This window comes from Montipora capricornis, chromosome 7, assembly GCF_036669925.1.
Source record: "Montipora capricornis isolate CH-2021 chromosome 7, ASM3666992v2, whole genome shotgun sequence".
In the NCBI taxonomy this organism is placed as follows: domain Eukaryota; kingdom Metazoa; phylum Cnidaria; class Anthozoa; order Scleractinia; family Acroporidae; genus Montipora; species Montipora capricornis.
The window spans coordinates 32920319-32942043 of NC_090889.1; the positions used below are offsets into that span (position 1 = coordinate 32920319).

Here is a 21725-nt window from a genome sequence, read left to right on the forward strand (position 1 = left end):
ATTTCCCATTTGAGAATTCTCCAGATGACGCTGTAATGGAAATTGTCATCATTTTCAAGTTGGATTTTGACAACGGGTTTTTGTTCCACCTTTTTAAGGTGATGTTACACGAGCCGATTTTTAACGCCGATTTTTAACGCAACATTGTTGCGTTAAAGTTGCCTGGTGTAACAGGGTGCACAGGGCGATTTTTAACGCAACATTTTGTTGCGGCAACATGTTGCAGGTTTTTGAAAGCGATTCAAAAACCTGCAACATTGTTGCCCGAATTTTGTTGGTGTTGGTGCGTGTAACACCCCCGCCGCTGACTTTAAACGCAACATCGTCCCAGAATGCACTGCGGAGAACCGAAAATGGGTCACGTCGACGTGACGTAAACAAACAAGATGGCGGAGCTTGTTGAAGATGAAGGACCGGTAGAAATAACGATACCTGAAGCTCGATTAGATGATGCCGGAAGGCGAAAACTCATACAGTTCTATGAGAAGAAAGCTGTGTTGTGGGATACGTCCGTTAAGTTACCGAAGAAAGACGCTAACTCTCTTATTAACTGATGATATACCCCTCTTTCCTCCCTCCGTCTAATCCAACTTCTCGTCCAAATAATTCTTTCCCGATTTCTTCCTTTTTCATCTTCCAAATCGTCCACTAACAACAGAACCTGAATGATTTTCAGCCGCCGTGTTCTTAACTCATTGTCCGCCATCTTTGTCGAGCAGGAGCCTGGGTTCAAGTGTTGCGAGCAATGTTGCGTTAAAAATCGTCTCGTGTAACATACCGTTGCCGCAACAAAGTTGCGTTAAAAGTTGTCTCGTGTAACATGAATTAAAAATCGGCTCGTGTAACATCACCTTTAGAGCGAACGACACTTTCAGACAATATGCCAGGTTATCGTGGCAATAAATCGTCCATTAAGAAAGATGTTTCATAATTTTTTTAAATTTAAACAGTTAGAATTCCCATGAGTTTTTCCTATGTGTGTCCTTTACGGAAACTAGTCTGAAAGAAACCTATAAATTTTTCAGAAAAAAAATGAACTGGCATTTTAAGAGTATGGACTATCTTGAGTTTCCAATACAATGATTCCTTGATTGTCGTGTGTTTGCCTGAGTTGTTCGAAAATATCCCGACTGTTTGTTTTCGTTTCGTCGTTTAGTGGCTACTGGTCACGCCTGACTGACACCGAATACATTAAAATTTTTAACGCATGCTCAATACAACATGTGGAGGCGGCGAGCAGAAACTACCTTTCCCTTCCCGACCTATCTAGGAAGATCGAAAGAGACTCTGCTCGCAGGGTATATTAAACCTCCAAACGAAGACTGGCTTTTACACCGTTGTACTTATGTTTTGGATTTCACGCAGTTTTGAGGTGTATTTTAAAAAGTTAGCGATGACAGCATTTGTTCAGGTTCTTTACCTGAGTTACGATCTAACGAATAAAAATTTATTTCTTCTGTCAAATAATAACCTCCAAATCGTCGTAAGTGTTGGAAAATTGTCAATTGAAAAAGTTGAAAATAGCTTTCTATTCATTGTTCTTTACTTTTCTTCTCCCGATGGCACAATGAGCCGAAGACAATTTAATCCGAATGTACGGAATACGCGTTCCTTTTTACATGATTTCGGTGATCTAGAACATGTACAAAAGAGGACGCTCTCAATTATTTCACCTGGCATTTGTTGAAACAAGAATCTTGAGCTATTTCAAATGAGTTCCTTATATGATAGAAGAACTGACCTCTGCAGAAAAATTTTAATAACATCATTACAAATTCATCAAATATGTTACATCATTTACTGCCTCCGAGGAACATTCACCAGTACAATTTAAGACATAAGCGTAATTTTGCGCTACCTCATTTAAGTACCAACAGGTTTCAGAATACTTTTAACACCAGCTATGCGCAAGTCTCATGTTTAATATAGATATTTTAATTATTCTTATACATAGGTATTTTATCAAATGTCTTATCATGTGTTAATATTACATGTTAGTTCATATTTATCATAGTTAATATTTACTTATAGAACTTTGTTAATATTAACGCAATTCAGCCTTTTGGCTGTAATGTAAGTTTTTTGTAATAAACTCTATCTATCTATCCTGAGAAAAGCGTAAGACATTTCGGCGCGACTGAAAGGTGCACAAATTTCCGAGGGCACTTCCCACAAAAAAACAGGAGGTTCAGAGGTTCAAAGATTTGGTTGGGGTCTTAGGTCTTAGGGGTCTCTCAAAAACAAAGACATAAGACCCCAGATCTAAGACCTAAGACCCGCGCCAAATCTCTAAACTAAAACCAGAGACTCAGTAAAGGATGTTGCAAATGAAGGACGCGACTTCTTTGAGATGGCGAAATGGATCTTCGAAGAAATCGCAACCAAGGCCCAAAGAACAAAACAAGCTCGAGCGGAATGTTCAACGGTAGGTCTTTTCGATATCACGCAACGCAGGATACGAGTTGAGTTGTATTCAAAACTCTGAGATAAAAATAGTCATCAAACTCTTGGATTGGCCATCAAATCTGTGGATTCAGTGTCGCAGATAACAATAATTACATCTTTATTTAGACTGATAAAAGACCGATCAGCTAAATCGAAGGATTTGCTGGTATAAACCGGTGATAAGTAGCAATATCATGGTATTAATAGTATCTAACAATAAAAAAACTGCGATAAGACATATCTAAATATTCTTAAAAATACTAAAAACGTGGTTAAAAACTTTGATAAAAAACGACGACGTTTCGACTTTAGCTAAACGTCATTATCAAGTCAAAATTATTTGAAAATTGCAAACTATAAATACTAAACAAGGAGCCTGAAAAGTGGAAGAGAGGAACAATGACAATTAAACACAAAGTATGGCGCGTATGAAGGCCGCCTGGATATTCAAATTAGGCTTGAGACTACGAAATGCTCCTATGCTCTATTGTTCTGGCAACCACGATACGTCACAATTATTCAAGATGGCGGCGCCTGGCAAATTTCAAAGCCAAAAGAAGCGTTTTTGAAATTCTTTTTTTTCAAATATGAACGCTTTCATTTGAAGAAGTTTGAACAATTTTAATTGTAAACATTATATTCTGTGGTTTAAAGCTATTTTATTGTTAATGGAGGTTCCCTTTAAGAATGTTTAGATATGTTTTATCGCAGTTATTTTATGGTTTAATGTTTTCCAAAATCACTTCTTCGTATTAATAGTATCATTACAAATATACACATGACCAAGTTAAAATCAGGAGTAGAAAGACTAAAAGATACTACAAACATGTGCATCTTCATCAAGATTTAAAAATTAGATCAACAATTTTGACTTCAATAACCTTATCGTGGTTTTTTTGGGGGGGGGGATCTTTATATACAAAAAAAAAACAATACAAGTTAATTACTCTTTGAACTGTATCATGCTTCAGTGAACGGGATATCCATTGTTTTAATGCAAATAATAATAATAATAATAATAATAATAATAATAATAATCATAATCATAATAATAATAAATTTCTATAGCGCACAACTCCAATAAATTGTCCGTATACGGACAACAACAAATAAAAATGAATTTTAAAACAAACTAAATTTACAAACATTCACTGACAAACTTTTTAAAAAGATAAGATTTTGAAGCATTTTTAAAAATGTCAACAGATGAACTCCTACCTATTGAAGTGGCAAAGAGTTCCACAATCTAGGGGCAAATACTACAAACGATCGATCTCCATAAGTTCGCATGTTTGAAGATGGTTCTACAAGGTCACCATTGCTAACAGATCTCAAAGAATAAGAGCTCCTACGAAAAGATAAAAAATCAGACAAATACGAAGAAAACTTAGCATTAAAGCGGTTTTAGAATGAGTGCCGTAAAACCAAAACCAAAGTAATTACTTTGGCCAATCAAAAAGGACGGAGACAATCTAGTAAACCAATCAAACTCGAAGTAATTAAATGTAGCCGACACAAAGAGCGGGAAAATGTGCACGCACGAGGCACGATTAGTTTTGGTTTCACTTCTGATTGGTTGAAAAAGTGGCGCAAGAACTTTGAACCAATCACTGAGTGAAGTAATCATAAACCAAAGTAATTATCTAATTTCTTTCGAAACTCAATTGAAAACCACTCTAAGAGATTTATAAACTATAAGAAGAATCTTAAAAATAATACGATTCCTAATAGGAAGCCAATGCAGATCAATTAAAGTTGGAGTAAAATGATGGAACTTCCTAGTCTTACATCCACACAACTCACAGGTCAATATGGGCTCGCCATTTTAATAATACCAACCACAATGCGCATGCACAGTAAAGTTGCGAGAGACCTAGACGCTAAGTATATTACAATGGTCTTCAATTGAAACCAGTATTGCATTGTTACAGGTGCAATTTTTCACATTTAAAACAGCCCTTTATTCGACATATTTCACTGAAAGAGAAAGAATATAATTCTCTAGCTTAATTTTTGTAACTTTCATTTATAAATAATTCCTCTTCATCGTTATCAATTTCATTGCATTATCAGTCAATACATTACAATTAATGTTTGTGACGTTTATTTGACCAAATCTTCGGCCAGAGTGTCTTCCCGCCTTAACTGAAACTTCAAAAGAAAGATTCAAAAGAATCTTCTATTTCCTTTCTCTTTACTATAAATTAACTTGGGTAAGTCCAGTTCTTGATTTGAACAAAATGCTATAGGATACTAACATTTCTGTAGATATGTCATTGTTTTCTTCATAATCCGATAGAAGGATACCTTTAAAAAGTAAAATTATGCTACTACGAACCTTTCTACAGATATAAAGAGACCTACTTTTTTCAGTTTACTGGTGGCTCGGGAATATTTTGAAAAATCCGAGTGCTCCTGAACGCGACACAAATTTATGATCATGCTACCTCTACTCTACCACTGAGGTATACGGCAGACCTTCTGCATGTAGCTTAGCACGCCATTCAACAACGGCCAGGTGACAGAAAGTTATGATCGCGTCGCCAGTCGATCAAAGGTTCAAAAATAGATTTTACAAGTAGAAGTCCTAAGAATAAAAATTAGCATCTCGTTCATTACGGCTGTTGCAACATCTCGTTCTGGGTTTGTGGAAGTCGACAGAATATTATCCGTTTAAATCCTTGTCGAAAGTTCGTACTGCGAAAAGCATATAAAAAGGGATTCAAACACAAGCTAAAAAGGAAAGTGAACTCAAATGCGGGGGAAAGGACAGAAAAGTAATTTCCTTGAGTAGCTCCGATAACAACAAGGGTGTAAAAGGTATTGCATGGTCCGTAACCGACTACAAAACCTGCAGTTGCCAACATAAATGTTATTATTTTTTCACAAGCTCTGTCTTCTTGTCTGTCTGCGGGCGAAGCACAGATTGTTTTGTCAAAGTAGAGCTCTTTGATCAGGGATCCATAACAATAAATAAAAACCGCTAAGGGAATGTACAAGACCATTGAAGACCACACAAAAAAGTACACTTCGCTTGATCGACGGCAGGAATAGAGAGCATCACTGAATTTCGACTCCATGATCACATCCGGCAGGGAAGTAAGAACGCTTGAGATCCAAATAATTGCGATAGCTCTTTTCACATTCTCTTGTTTTAAGCGTAAGACTGTTCTAAATGGCTTTAACAAGGCATGGTACCTTTCAATTGCTAGAACCATTAAGGTGAAGGAGGAAACGGGGATGATAAAACACTTCAACTTCATCAACGTACAATAAAGCTTCGGGAAAAAGTCGTGCAGCAACATAGAAGGCCATAGGAAAAAAATGCTGAGTATATCACTGACAGCCAAGTTTGCTAAGAGATAGTTCGTAACTGAATGCATTTCTCGTGTTTTGTGAACGATTTTGATAACCAGCACATTTCCAAGAAATCCGATTATGAAAAATGGAATGCTGACCATAGAGAGACCAAACCGCGCGCTACTATAGTCGGGCATCGTGAGCATTTGTGAAAAGATCGTTTAATCATTTAGCAGTTTAAAGTATTCTTGATCGTCGTTTGCCGTCAGCAGATGTTTTGTTGTCGCAATTATCTGCTTTAACCTGACAGTTTAATGACTTTTCTGTTAAAGTCCTTTGTTTATAGTTGATGAAGCTAGTTCGCTGGCACCCCACTTTTAATAACCTGAAAGAAACAATTCAAACTTAACAGAAACATGATTAAGAATCCTAACTGGCAGGAAACAACCAGTTGGGCTGTTTACAAAGCGTGGTAGATTTGAATCCGAGACAACAGGAAATAAATCCATACTAGATGTTACAACGGGATTTTGAACCTGGGGTAACCGCATGCAAACCTAACGCCCTAACCACAGAACACGCCGCCTTTCTAGCATATTTAATAATGATTGGTTAGTGTTTATTGATGTAAATTGAAGGGCGACTCTTTAACTTTAGCAGCATAGACTCACTGTCGCGTTTTCATAAAAATTCTGCCACCTGCCTCGTACTACCCCAAACTACAGTCCGGAAATCTCTACCAGCCCTGTTAGAGAAACAGTGAGGAAAAAAGAGGAGGGGTTGTTGTTTAGGTTTCCCTTAAAAAGGTCTTTGTTCGGTTACATTTTTAAGAATGCTTTATGCTGCGTTGTCCCCTATGGTGATTTCTCTTTGTTTCCGTAATTCTCATTTGCCGAGGGCATTGTTCTATTTTTACCCAAAACACCTGGAAGAACTTCCCAATAATTCAGCTTTTTGGCAACATGTTTTATGCACGGGGAAAGAAAATGCGCTTGTAGAACCAAATATGACACTAACTTAAAACGTCGTTTGTCTTTTTTTACATATTTTATTTCGTTTTGAAATAAAGCAAGCCTTGACAGTTTCTTTAGCGTTTCCGATGAACAGCCAACAGATGACTTTAAATTCTCTTGCACTCGTAAACTTACTTCTAGGTTTGCAGAAATTGCCTAATCTAATTCCATGCTACCAGCAGGAAATGAACTTGAATAAAAAAGGTTGCATCAATTTTTGTCTATCGCTTGACTTCTCAAACGGGGCTTTCATTTCTCATTTGAGAATTCTCCAGATGACGCTCTAACACAAATTGTAATCATTTTGAAGTTGGATTTTGACAACGGGTTTATGTTCCAACTATTTAGAGTGAACGGCACTTTCAGACATTATGTCAGGTTATTATGGCAAAAAACCCGTCCATTAAGAAAGATGTGTTCAATAAGTATTTTAATCATGGAATTAGTACGCGACTTTTTAGCAATGAAGGTTATTAAAACGTTGCAGCTATTAAACTTTAATTTTTTTTAGTACAATTTGGCGATATCACTTGTCATGAATCTATTTATTTGCTCACCGTTTAAGGGTTTTAAACCTGCTCGAGTGTGGGAGAACAAGAAACTAACTACCCAGACTAAAATTGCTGTCTATTCTGCCTGCATCTACCCCGCGAGCAGAGTGTCTTTCGATCTTCCTAGATAAGTCGGGAAGCGGAAAGTAGATTCTGCTCGCCGCCTCCACATTTCGTATTGAGCATGCGTTAAAAATTTAAATGTATTCGGTGTCAGTCACGCGTGACCAATAGCCACAAAACCACAAAACGACAACAAATAGCCCGAATCTTTTCGGACAACTCGGGCAAACACACGACAATCAAGGAATCATTTCATTGGAAACTCAAGATAGTCCATACTCTTAAAATGCCATTTCATTTTTTACTGAAACGTTTATAGGTTTCTGTCAGACTAGTTTCCGTAACCAACACACATAGGAAAAACTCATGGGAATTCTGTTGTAAAATTGAGTTGTATTCAAAACTCTGAGATAAAAATAGTCATCACACTCTTGGATTGGCCATCAAATCTGTGGATTCGTGTGGGAGATAATAGTAACTACATCTTTATTTAGAATGATAAAAGACCGATCAGCTAAATCGAAGGATTTGCTGGTATAAACCGGTGATCAGTAGCAATATCATGGTATTAATAGTATCTGATGAGAAATGAAATGATGGTAGAACCAACTGGGATCTCGGAAAAAATCCGAGCCACAGATGGGAATCGAACCCACGACCCTCCGTGATCTAGTCGGATGCTCTAACCACTGAGCTACTGGAGACTCTATGGCGAGCAAGGGTGAAATGTGGGTATAGACTCGAGCTGTATCACGCAGCTACAGACTCAAATGACTGACAGCATAGCTCATAACTGCATCGCGCAGTCACCTTAAAGCATATCTGAGATGCGGCCAACCAACCACCCAAGTGAGCGAATGTGAGAATGATATAAACACATGAGAAATGAAATGATGGTAGAACCAACTGGGATCTCGGAAAAAATCCGAGCCCCAGATGGGAATCGAACCCACGACCCTCCAGCATCCGACTAGATCACGGAGGGTCGTGGGTTCGATTCCCATCTCGGGCTCGGATTTTTTCCGAGATCCCAGTTGGTTCTACCATCATTTCATTTCTCTTGTGTTTATAATAGTATCTAACTATAAAAAACTGGGGTAAGACATATCTAAACATCTTTAAAAATACTAAAAACTTGGTTAAAAACGATTTTAGCTATACGTCATTATCAAGTCAAAATTATTTGAAAATTGCAAACTATAAATACTAAAAGAACAATAGTCGATAAGGGGCCTGTATAGTGAAAGAGAGGAACAATGAAAATTAAACACAAAGTTTAAGATCATGGGGAAGGGTGTCAAATGCTTTTGACAAGTCCATAGACACCAAACTAATAACTTTGTGATTATCTAATTCTTTCTTGAATTGTTCAGTTAGGCTAAGGGTAGCTGTGTCGCACCCATGACCATCTCTATATGCATAGACATTGTTATGATAAACATCTTCAAAGTGTGAAGTAAGTCTTGAGTGAACGAGTTTTTCAAAAACTTTGGATAAGACCGGCAAGATTGTTATAGGGCGATAGTTAGTCTTTGTTAACGTACAGTCTTTCTTGTGGACCGGGACAATTTCACCTAGTTTCCAACTCGAAGGCACTTTCCCCCTTTCAAATAGAAAATTCACTAAGCAGCTGAAAGGCTGACACAGAATCTCAGCTAATTCTTTGACGGCTCGTGCTGGAATCTGATCATGACCAGTAGCTTTGTTTGTCTTAAGATTCTTCATAATTCTCTTCACTTCTCCAGGACTTGTGTTTGTTAAGGTGAAGGAGCGGGATTGATGAACTTTTATTGTCTGGTATGACTTTGGGAGCACTTGATTGAAATCAGTGTGCTGAGAGCTTGAAAAATATTCTGCCAAAACCTCGGCGACTTTCTTTTGTTCTCTAATACTACCATTTTCTTTCCAAAACAATACGCTCATTGTGGAAAGTCTGCTTTTTCCTGGATGAAATATACGGTCTTATTGTGTTCCAAAACTTCTTTTGATCTGAATGTTTATCACTGCAGATTCTAGAAAAGTGATCTCTTACTCTATTTCTTCTCATACTAACAGCTTTTTTTCTTAATTGGCGATATTTTTTCCAGTCTTCTGGCCTTCTGGACTTGATGAACTGCCTTTTACAGCGATTACGTTCTCTCATCACTTCCCGTAACTCAAGATTTATAAATTGAAATTGATCGCGATGTTTTCGTCGAAACGATTTAACTGGAGCGTGATCATCCAAAACTTCAACGAACAATTTTTCCCAAGCCCAATATACATCTTCTGGGTCATCAAAGACGTAAGCCGTCGAAAAAGGAACCAAGCTGAGGTCGCTACAAAAGGAGCCTTCATCAAAATTCTTGAAAGAGCGTACCCGGATAATTTTAGCTTTAGGTTGCGGTAATTTCTTATTTAGAACTTTATAAACTAGGCAGTGATCACTGAGGCCAACCTCCAAAGTTCCTGATTCCCTGAAGTATCCTGAAACATTCGTCAGAATAACATCTAAGCATGAAGAACGCTGAGAAGATATTCTTGTGGGTGAATTATTTAAAGAATCCAGATCATAAATGTCACACATGTCCAGTAGACATCTTCCTTTATTATAATTATCCAAAGGATTACTAATGTCACAATTCAGATCCCCAAAACAGATAAATTCGTCGCTCAGCGAAGTAGCTTTTTCCAATAGACTGTACATATCGGAGGTAAATGGAACATTATACACAGAGGGGGGCTTGTAGGCTGCTATCAGTGCGAATCGAGTTTGACCGATAGTTAAGTCTAGTAGTATTGCTTCCACAAATTTACATAATGTCTTGACGGGCATTGCTATGATGCTATTCCGTACAAAGATCATGACGCCACCACCACCTTTCTTTCTATCTTGTCTAAAGATATTGTATCCATTTACATGGAACTGAGAGTTCGGGAAAGTGCTGTCAATTTTCGTTTCTTGAATGCAGAGAATGTCAAAAACCCCATCAACAAGCCAATCCTTGATTTCAATAAACTTGCTAGCAAGACTATTTAAATTTAGAAGAGCAATTATGCATTCTTTCTTGTTGGTTTTCCGTGGAAAGATGATTGTTGGTTCTCCGTGGGAGCTCGTGTTTTGAAGAGAGTTATCTTTTTCGATTATATTATCAATATTCGCGAAAGGTAGCTGTTGTAACACATTTCCTGTACAAGTGGGACAACTCCAGCAGTAATTTGAGCCGGACAGAAGCTGTTTGTAGCGTTTCTCTGTTATCCCGCCACACTTTATGTGAGTCAATTGGCAACAGCTGTCGCATGTAATCGTTAGTTGATTCTTAGCAACGGTACGTCCACAGACGGAACACTTGCTAGTGTTTTTTCCTGCAGTGGGTCCGGGGTTGGGATTTATGTCACCACATAAACTGAGAAACTCGAGATTAAAACTGGCGTCACTGTTGTTATAATAGTTTACCCTACAATGAGTAAATCTCACACGCTTGATAAGGTAGATTCCAATATGGCGTCTCCCCAAGCAGTCAGCCACAGAGCAGCTTGATAAACATTTTGCTATGGATTCTTCGACTTCCAACCTTCTCAGTCTATATCTTCGGGAAGATGAACGGTTTAATGATGACTGGAAATCAATATTCCAGGGAGCAATGACGCAGTACAAAGTTAAAATAAAAATGTACACGGAGCTCTTCCAAACGTGTCCGACCGCCATGCCAGCGCTCCACAGGGCGCTGGTCAAGTTCCTTTGTTTCATGTTTTTGTCCGTATTTTTTGGCCTTGATCCTCCACAAAACACGCCTTTTTTCGAGAGGATACGAGGATTGCGAACCCGTGCGAAGCTAAACAAAAGATTGTGCAGGGTCACGGTCTATTCAACATCGATTGCAACAACATTGTTCTCGCTTTTGAAACTTCTAAGGTTTCATAACCAGTCCCTCGATTAACTATGCTCTACTGTACCACTGAGGTATACGGCAGACCGTTTGGATGCAGCTCAACAGGCCATTCAACAACGGCCAGGTGACAGAAAGTTATGATCGCGTCGCGAGTCGATCAATGGCTCAAAAATAGATTTTACAAGTAGAAGTCCTAAGAATAAAAATTAGCATTTCGTTCATTACGGCTGTTGCAACATCTCGTTCTGGGTTTGTGGAAGTCGACAGAATATTATCCGTTTAAATCCTTGTCGAAAGTTAGTACTGCGAAAAGCATATAAAAAGGGATTCAAACACAAGCTAAAAAGGTAACTGAATTTTACTACGGGCGAAAGGACAGAAAAGTAATTTCCTTGAGTAGCTCCGATAAAAACAAGGGTGTACAAGGCATTGCATGGCCCGTAACCGACTACAAATGTTATTGCAAGTTTCTTTTTTTCACAAGCCCTGTCTTCTTGTCTGTCTGCGGGCGAAGCACAGATTGTTTTGTCAAAGTAGATTCCTTTAATCAGGGATCCATAACAATAAATAAAAACCGCAAAGGGAATGTACACGACCATTGAAGACCAAATAAAAAAGTACACTTCGCTTGATGGACGGCAGGTATCAAGAGCATCACTGAATTTCGACTCGATGATCACATTCGGCAGGGAAGTAAGAACGCTTGAGATCCAAATAATTGCGATAGCTCTTTTCACATTCTCTTGTTTTAAGCGTAAGACTGTTCTAAATGGCTTTAACAAGGCATGGTACCTTTCAATTGCTAGAACCATTAAGGTGAAGGAGGAAACGGGGAGGATCAAATACTTCAAATTCATCAACCTACAATCAAACTTCTTTAAAAAGTCGTGCGGCAACATAGGAGGCCATAGGGAAAAAATGCTGAGTCCATCACTGACAGCCAAGTTTGCTAAGAGATAGTTCGTAACTGAATGCATTTCTCGTGTTTTGTGAACGATTCTGATAACCAGCACATTTCCAAGAAATCCGATTATGAAAAATGGAATGCTGACCATAGAGAGAATAAATCGCGCACTACTATAGTCGGCCATCATACGCTGGTACAGCAGGGTAGATTTTTGTCTTTGTCAATACGTTAGCTTTCTTCTAGAAAACGTGAGCATTTGTGAAAAGATCGTTTAATCATTTAGCAGTTTAAAGTATTCTTGATCGTCGTTTGCTGTCAGCAGATGTTTTGTTGTCGCAATTATTTGCTTTAACGTGACAGTTTTAATGACTTTTCGGTAAAAGTCCTTTGTTTGTAGTTGATCAAGCTAGTTCACTGGAACCACACTTTTAATAACCTGAAAGAAACAATTCAAACTAAACAGAAACATGATTAAGAATCCTAACTGGCAGGAGACAACCAGTTGGGCTGTTTACAAAGCGTGGTAGAGTTGAATCCGAGACAACCGGAAATAAATCCACACCAGATGTTAGAACGGGATTTGCTAACCGCATGCAAACCCAACGCCCTAACCAATGAACACACCGTGTCTCTAGCATATTTAATAATGTAAATTGAAGAAAGGGCGACTCTTTAACTTTAGCAGTATAGACCCACTGTCGAGTTTGCATGAAAATTCTGCCACCTGCCTCGTACGTCCCCAAACTACAGTCCGGGAATCTCTACCAGCCCTCTTACAGAAACTGTGAGGAAAAAAGAGGTGGGGTTGTTGTTTATGTTTCCCTTAAAAAGCTACTTTCTTAAACCGATGTCAATTATATTCCGATCTTTGTTCGGTTACAAAATTTAAGAATGCTTTGTGCTGCGTTGGCCCCTATGGTGATTTCTCTTTGTTTCCGTAATCCTCATTTGCCGTAGGCATTGTTTTACTTTTACCCAAGACACCTGGAAGAACTTCCCAATAATTCAGCTTTTTGGCAACATCTTTTATACACGGGGAAAGAAAATGCGCTTGTAGAACTAACTTAAAACTTAGAACACTAACTTAAAACGTCGATTGCCTTTTTTACATATTTTATTTCGTTTTGAAATAAACTGCCTTGACAGTTTGTTTAGCGTTTCCGATGAACAACCAAAGGAACACTTTAAATTCTCTTGCACTCGTGTTCTCACTTCTCTTTTTGCAGAATTTGCCTAATCTAGTTCTGTGCTAACAACAGGAAATGAACTTGAATAAAAAAGGTTCCATACAATTTTTGGCAAAATTGAAATTTCCATAACTTTTTTAATCATGGAATTAGCACGCGACTTTTTAGCAATGAAGACGTTGCAACTATTGAACTTTAATTTCTTAGTACAATTTGGCGATATCACTTGTCATGAATCTATTTATTTGCTCACCGTTTTAAACCTGCTCGAGTGTGGAAGAACAAAAAGCTACCTACCCAGACTAAAATTGCTATCTATCGTGCCTGCATCTACTCTGCGATCAGATTCCCTTTCGATCTTCCTAGATAAGTCGGGAAGAGGAAAGTAGATTCTGCTCGCCGCCTCCACATTTCTTATTGAGCATGCGTTAAAAATTTAAATGTATTCGGTGTCAGTCACGCGTGACCAATACCCACAAAACCACAAAACGAAAACAAACAGCCGGGATATTTTCGGACATCTCTTAATTGACTTGCAAAATCCCAAGCAATATATTAAATTCCAAGAAACTGAGGATGTTGTAAAATGAGATGGTCACCATTCCGCAGTACTCCAAATTAAAACAAAAAGATTTCCACTCGCACAGTTATCGTAATAAATTTTATGTTAAATTTCTTTTATACTATACTTAAATTATCTGATTTTTGTTTGTATATATTTTCATGTAAAAAATGTTTAGACATTATATATACCTTCTTCAAAAAGACTGACCATCATGGGTATATAATTAATTGTGATAGTTTTATTTTCTATTACTTTGTACCACACAAGTGAATCATAGTGCTTGCCGGGTATTCTGATTGGCTATTTCGGAAGTGAATAATTGTTAGTTGTAGCATTCAGGGTGACCTAATATAGAGAATCTTGAATCCTGTTTTAGGCTTACCTAAGATCATTAGATTCTTTCATGAATGTAATGTAATTTAAAATCCGATTAAACATAAATAAATGAATAAAACAGGTAGATTTTCGAAGTTATTCGCCTTCTTGATTGTACAATAGGGCCGTTTATACGACAGAAAATATTACATAACACGCGAACACCCCGAATAAATAGCACAAAATCTACGTTCACGGCTTTCTCAAGCCGCGGCTTATCCTGACGTGGGAGTTTATACCCGTATAAATAATCAAGAGAAGCTTTGATCCTCGCAGTTATGAACGCAATATGATCCATTTCATATATCATTTCATCGCTGACTCGGATAAATAGTTCCTTTCGCGTATTATGTACGCCGCGGCCAGAGTAAGCCGCTGCTTATTTTCTCTCGTATAAACGGCCCTAATGTGCTGACATGCGCGCGCGAGAGGAAGTGATCTCGTTTCCGAGAAATTATAAATAGTAACAACAACATAAATTAAGCTATTGTTAAGTCTTCTTGGAATTAGTAAGAGAACTTTTCCCCGAAAGGATACGGCCTTCAGTCGATCATGCTCAGGCTAGACCAGTGTTGGCGCTGTGATACGATTTGTCCAGCTAAGATCTACTGCGGCAGATGCAAGCTGGCATATTACTGCAGCGACGAATGCAAAAGAAGCGACGAGTTTCGACATCAAGTGGATTGTCAGACAGCTACACTGAAAAGAAAATGCTCTTCTTGCGGAAAAGAAAGCACTGAATTGCAGCAGTGTGGAAGCTGTTTGCAAGCTTGGTATTGCAATCAAGAATGCCTTAAGAAAGCCTGGCCAACGCACAAAGTTACTTGTCGACAAGTAACAAAAAGGACAAATGCTCTGTGCGACAAAGTGAGGAAATATTTCCACTTAAGAGATTCGACAGGCTCGCCAGGACTGGGAATTCTCTATTACTGGGGTAATTTTCCTGCCACTGATTTCATCAACCTTGCACTGAACGAAGGGTGCGACTATACCAAACCATTGTCGGCTTTGGTTTGCGGGGTTGGAGATCCGAGGAATGTCGCGCTATCCTTGGCTCAGCTTCCAGAATCCTATGAAGCGGAGCTCACTTTTGTTCTGAACGACATCTGTGCTTGCACACTGGCGAGGACAGTTCTTATTTTGTATTTGCTTTTAAAAGGTAAATCAGAAAGTACTTTCATGGTGAAATTATATATAATTCAGTACAAAACAGGCCCGGGTTGCTCGAAGCATGGTTAGCGCTAACCAGCGTTAAATACCATGGAAACCTATAGGTTTTGATAACTGATAAATAGTTTTGCTCTTTGGCCATTTCAATTTCAGCAGGAAAAGAAAACAAACAGCGGTTACAAACATTTTCAGTTTATACTTGACGTTTCGTATGCTGCACAAACATCATCAGAAGTGACGGTTAAAACTGTTACACAAAAATTTTATAACTTGAGCGAGGCAATGGTGACTAGTTACAAAATCGTAACTTCCGGTAGTTGATACTTCCGGAAGAAATTAATAAAGAAAAAGCTTCTCACTACCAATGTTTTCATTAAGAGAGGGTTTTAAGTCCCTGATTAATATCGATTCTTTAATTTTACACTGCAAGTCAGACTTTCCAGTAGCGAGGATTTCAAAATGGTCCCATTTGATGTTATGGCCTTTTTGTTTATTAATTTCAAGGCCAAAAAAGCGAACAAAAACATGAAACAAAGAAACTTGTCGAGGTTCATAACCAGCCTACATTTATTAACCATGGTTTGTTCGTTTTCCACCTTGCTCCGCCTTTTCTATGGCTTTCTTTCCTTGTTTCGACTCGATTCGATCTGCTTTAACGTGCCCCTGTGATAAAAAAATCACTTCCTTTTTTGTCTTCAGATTTTGAAAGTGTGTTTGCTAAACACCTGACTGGCAAAATTTTGAACTTTGACCTTTATCCAAAGACCGTTTACTTTCAGTGTAAGTTTTGGATTTCACAATCCGCCATTACTCGGGTTCAGAACTGGCCGATTGGACTTCAGAGGGTTGGGTCCAGGGAAAAGTGACGTCAAAGGCTCACTAGCTTAAAATTTCAGAGTGTGAATGCAGCTTATTATCTATGCAAAACGCGAGTTCAAAAGTCTGAAAGCCCAAAAATTCCCGTGCTGCATATTAACTCTGCGGCGTACACACGCGTTGCATTCCTAAACTAGTGAGCCTTTGGCGTCATTTTCTCCTCGATCCAGCTCTCTCAAGAGCTTAAAGTTAGTAATGGCGGACCATTAAATAGGAAAATTCCAGTTAATATAAACAGGTGTCTTTTTGAAATCAAGGTTTAAAAGTTTGGTCGCTTAGTGTTTAGTTAATATAGTTTTGAATTCCAAAGAAAGATGACAATTGATTTTTTGGTCACAGGGGAACTTTAAGTTGATTGAAGCCTCCCCAGTTACTGAGAGCACGCTCTACAACCTACAGTAGGCCTTGAGACTTGAAAAATGCTTCTTATTATCTTAAAATGAAATAAATTTTCAGTAGACGTATCTTTCAAAGGTGGCGGACACTTCTAACAGTAACATGTCCCGGTCGTTAGTTTTTGTACTTTTTTACCATGCGTTATGTGTGATTTTTCTGTATATTCAATGACTGTTAAGCGTTTTTTTTTTAAATGTTGGATTTGAAATGGTAATCATTTATCGTATTATTACATTGCTACCGCCTCCGTATTTCAAAGATCGAAATACACATTTATCACAATAATAGTCATCATCATCATCATCATCATCATCATCATCATTATTATTATTATTATTATTGCTTTGATGATCCATACGATGTTTTTGAAATTCATATTTAATCAATACATGTTTCGGATGAAAGATCATCCATCGTCAGTTGACAAATGAGAAATAAACTAAAGTTGAGCAATAAATAGTGTAACAAAGTGAGATATAACATGAATAATTAAGGATGAAGGCGAGAACAGAATAAAAACACCCAACCACGAAACAAAACAGAAAAAAACCAAACTGTTTAGGCTAAGAAAAGAAACTAATTAGTATGAAAGGGATAAATTAAGATGTTTGACTTGGGAATTTAGAGATGGCTGCTCCCAAAGGATATGCATGGCTTCTTTGATTTTCAATTGGAAACGTGTGGAAGCAGAGTCGAGGATTTTAAAACAGTCTTCTGAACACCGGGAGCGACAATTTTCAGAACCTCTCAAGTGCTTAAATATGTGGGAATGTTTGTCGGAGGCGAGATGTTCACGGATGCGAGTGGCGAAATGTCTATTGGTTTCACCAATATAACAGGCATTACAGCCTGCACATGAAAACTTGTAAATGATTCGCGATCGTAAACCCGCAGGGATAGGATCCTTCGCCCCAAACCAACTCCTAATTTTAAACGGGGTGAACACCAACTTAATTTCCAGGTCGCTGCAAAATTTGTTGACTAATTTCTTAATTCTGCGTTTTGTTATGATGGAAAAGGGACCGATGTACGGTAATTTAAAATACAGACAATTGTCCTTCCGAGCAACACTCTGAGAGGAATCGGAGATAAAGTAATTGTTGAGAAATTTTCTGACAACATTCTCGATAACGCTAGAAGGAAACAAATTCTTCCTTAATGTTTTGGTAAGGTTGCTTATGTCCAAGTGAAAACCAGTCCAAGTATTATTAATTTTAAATACTCGGTCAACCAGAGTGCGTACTAGTCCTAATTTGTAACTGAAAGGTACAAAGCTGTAATAATTGGTGAGAAGACCGGTGTAGGTCTTCTTGTGGAAAACCGAGGTAATAATGCCCTGATAACTATGGTTATCTAAAAGCACATCTAAGAAGGGAAGCTTGTGGTTTTCTTCCTTCTCCATAGTAAACTTGATGTTAGGATGCTGGCTGTTGATATAACTGAAGAAAGATAAAGCATCCTGCTCGGTATTAAACAAAGCAAAGGTGTCGTCAACATATCTGCGGTAAAACTCGATACCTGATTTGTAATTCTCTAACCAGCGTTTCTCATGGTGACCCATAAAGAGATTAGCTAATACAGGAGCAAGCGGGGAGCCCATGGCTACCCCATCAATTTGATCGTAAAATTACCCAAAAATGAAAAATGGGTTTGAGCAGTGGCAAAGAAAAATAACTTAGTAAGATTTTCCCGTCCTAATTTAATATCTGGATTGCCCTTCATAATGTAGTCTACCGCTAAGTCGATAGATTCGATGAGGGGAATGTTGGTGAAAAGACTTTCGACATCGAAAGAAACCATGAACTTATTTAGGGTATGGAGTCTAGTGACTTCACTAACAAAAGTAAAAGTGTCATGAGCACAGTAGTCATTAGGGATGTGAGGGTTTAACAATGTACATAAATACTTAGCTAGGTTGTAATTATAGGTTCCAATCGAAGAAACAATGGGCCGGAAAGGAGGTGTCGAAGAGTGATCTTGAACCTTGTGCATCTTAGGAAGCCCATAAATTCTGGCTGGTTGAGATCCTGATGGATAGATCTTGTCATAAATGGTGTTCTCAATTTCATCATTCTTCTTCAGGTTGCGAAGAAACCTTCTTCGATTGGAACCTATAATTACAACCTAGCTAAGTATTTATGTACATTGTTAAACCCTCACATCCCTAATGACTACTGTGCTCATGACACTTTTACTTTTGTTAGTGAAGTCACTAGACTCCATACCCTAAATAAGTTCATGGTTTCTTTCGATGTCGAAAGTCTTTTCACCAACATTCCCCTCATCGAATCTATCGACTTAGCGGTAGACTACATTATGAAGGGCAATCCAGATATTAAATTAGGACGGGAAAATCTTACTAAGTTATTTTTCTTTGCCACTGCTCAAACCCATTTTTCATTTTTGGGTAATTTTTACGATCAAATTGATGGGGTAGCCATGGGCTCCCCGCTTGCTCCTGTATTAGCTAATCTCTTTATGGGTCACCATGAGAAACGCTGGTTAGAGAATTACAAATCAGGTATCGAGTTTTACCGCAGATATGTTGACGACACCTTTGCTTTGTTTAATACCGAGCAGGATGCTTTATCTTTCTTCAGTTATATCAACAGCCAGCATCCTAACATCAAGTTTACTATGGAGAAGGAAGAAAACCACAAGCTTCCCTTCTTAGATGTGCTTTTAGATAACCATAGTTATCAGGGCATTATTACCTCGGTTTTCCACAAGAAGACCTACACCGGTCTTCTCACCAATTATTACAGCTTTGTACCTTTCAGTTACAAATTAGGACTAGTACGCACTCTGGTTGACCGAGTATTTAAAATTAATAATACTTGGACTGGTTTTCACTTGGACATAAGCAACCTTACCAAAACATTAAGGAAGAATTTGTTTCCTTCTAGCGTTATCGAGAATGTTGTCAGAAAATTTCTCAACAATTACTTTATCTCCGATTCCTCTCAGAGTGTTGCTCGGAAGGACAATTGTCTGTATTTTAAATTACCGTACATCGGTCCCTTTTCCATCATAACAAAACGCAGAATTAAGAAATTAGTCAACAAATTTTGCAGCGACCTGGAAATTAAGTTGGTGTTCACCCCGTTTAAAATTAGGAGTTGGTTTGGGGCGAAGGATCCTATCCCTGCGGGTTTACGATCGCGAATCATTTACAAGTTTTCATGTGCAGGCTGTAATGCCTGTTATATTGGTGAAACCAATAGACATTTCGCCACTCGCATCCGTGAACATCTCGCCTCCGACAAACATTCCCACATATTTAAGCACTTGAGAGGTTCTGAAAATTGTCGCTCCCGGTGTTCAGAAGACTGTTTTAAAATCCTCGACTCTGCTTCCACACGTTTCCAATTGAAAATCAAAGAAGCCATGCATATCCTTTGGGAGCAGCCATCTCTAAATTCCCAAGTCAAACATCTTAATTTATCCCTTTCATACTAATTAGTTTCTTTTCTTAGCCTAAACAGTTTGGTTTTTTCTGTTTTGTTTCGTGGTTGGGTGTTTTTATTCTGTTCTCGCCTTCATCCTTAATTATTCATGTTATATCTCACTTTGTTACACTTTTTATTGCTCAACTTTAGTTTATTTCTCATTTGTCAACTGACGATGGATGATCTTTCATCCGAAACATGTATTGATTAAATATGAATTTCAAAAACATCGTATGGATCATCAAAGCGATATCTTACTTCGTGCTGCTAAGACGTTTTGGTATTATTATTATTATTATTATCATAATGATTATTATTATTATTATTATTATTATTATTATTATTATTAATGAGCAAATGTGAGAATGATATGTGTGTATGTGTGTGTATTGTTGAAATTGCATCCATTAGAAACTCGGAAAATCTCCGAGCCCCAGATGGGATTTGAACCTCCCACCCTCCATGATCAAGTACGCATGTTGTAACCACTGAGCTACTGCAGATTCTATGGTGACCAAGAGTGAAATGTAGGTCTTTGACTAGACCTTCATCACGTAATCGAAAAGTCAAATAACGACTGGAAGCATAGTTTCCAATGGATGCAATTTCAACATCTCATATGGGTTATATCATTCTGCGTGATGCTGTTCTAGTCAAAGACCCACATTTCACCGTTGTTCACCACACAGTAGGGAGCTTGAGCACGCGCATTTTTGAGACGCGCACGGCAATCGGAAGTGAGCTTTTTTCCCTTTTAACTTGTCTTCACACAACCAAATTTCATTGCCAAGTCTCTTTTCTCCATTAGAGATGATTAGTATAAAAATCTGGGAGACACAACTGTCCTGGCACGCGAATTGGTCTCTTCCGGTTGCCGTCCGCGTCTCAAAAACGCGCGTGCTTAAGCTCCCTAGTGTCCAGTAGATCGGTGGTTAATTAGAGCATACAACTAGATCACGGAGGGTTGTGGGTTCAAATCACATCTGAAACTCGGATTTTTTCCGAGTTTCCAATGGATACAATTTCAAAAACACGCAGATATGCGTGATTATTATTATTAACGTTTTTAAATTTAACTGCAGGAGGAGAACAAGTCGCATCATCAGTAACACAGATTTGGTATTCTCTGCGGCTCAGCGAGGATGACTTTCAGCTAGTGATTCGGACCCTGCATGAATTGATTGAAGCATCGAGTCTTGAAGAGCTGACACAAGGCAGAATGAAGATACACCAGAGTCACTTTCAGAGGATTATTGAAGTATGGTGTACTTGGATTCAACTGAGCTCCCGTGGTGGAGATTGGATCACCGAAGCTCGGCGCAGGCAGTTCGAAGACCCCGAAGCAAAGAACGGAATGGATATGTACCTGATGGAAATCCCGAAGGAGCACAAAAGATCAGCATCAGAGTGGTTTGCGAATGGGATTCTGTTAGCAAACAAATCTCGAGAGGTTCTTCCCCGAGAGAATTTTACTCTGACGGGTTCCGACTTCTTACTTAATAACAACAGGGGTGCTTTCAGTTACATCCTTCAATCGTCCGTCCTTCCATTCTGTG

The 21725-nt window shown here is 38.3% G+C and overlaps 1 protein-coding gene and 1 long non-coding RNA gene across 3 annotated transcripts in view; both read left to right on the top strand.

Annotated features, from left to right (window-relative positions):
* The first annotated feature begins 11416 nt into the window (after positions 1–11416).
* LOC138057013 (uncharacterized) overlaps positions 11417–21725 on the top strand; it is a 21310-nt gene continuing 11001 nt past the window's right edge. Inside the window, exon 1 of one of the 2 annotated variants that reach the window (XR_011133564.1) lies at positions 11417–11591. This is a non-coding gene — a long non-coding RNA (uncharacterized lncRNA). Of the gene's footprint in view, positions 11592–12763; positions 12951–21725 lie in introns of those variants that run through there. The other variant, XR_011133563.1, reaches the window with a different exon arrangement.
* Positions 14720–21725, top strand: part of LOC138056999 (uncharacterized) — a 7894-nt gene continuing 888 nt past the window's right edge. Inside the window, exons 1-2 of the mRNA XM_068903008.1 lie at positions 14720–15437; positions 21252–21725. The exon at positions 21252–21725 is cut by the window's right edge and continues 888 nt beyond it. Coding sequence (XP_068759109.1) covers positions 14831–15437; positions 21252–21725 — 1081 coding nt within the window. The 5' untranslated portion in view covers positions 14720–14830. The remainder of the gene's footprint in view (positions 15438–21251) is intronic.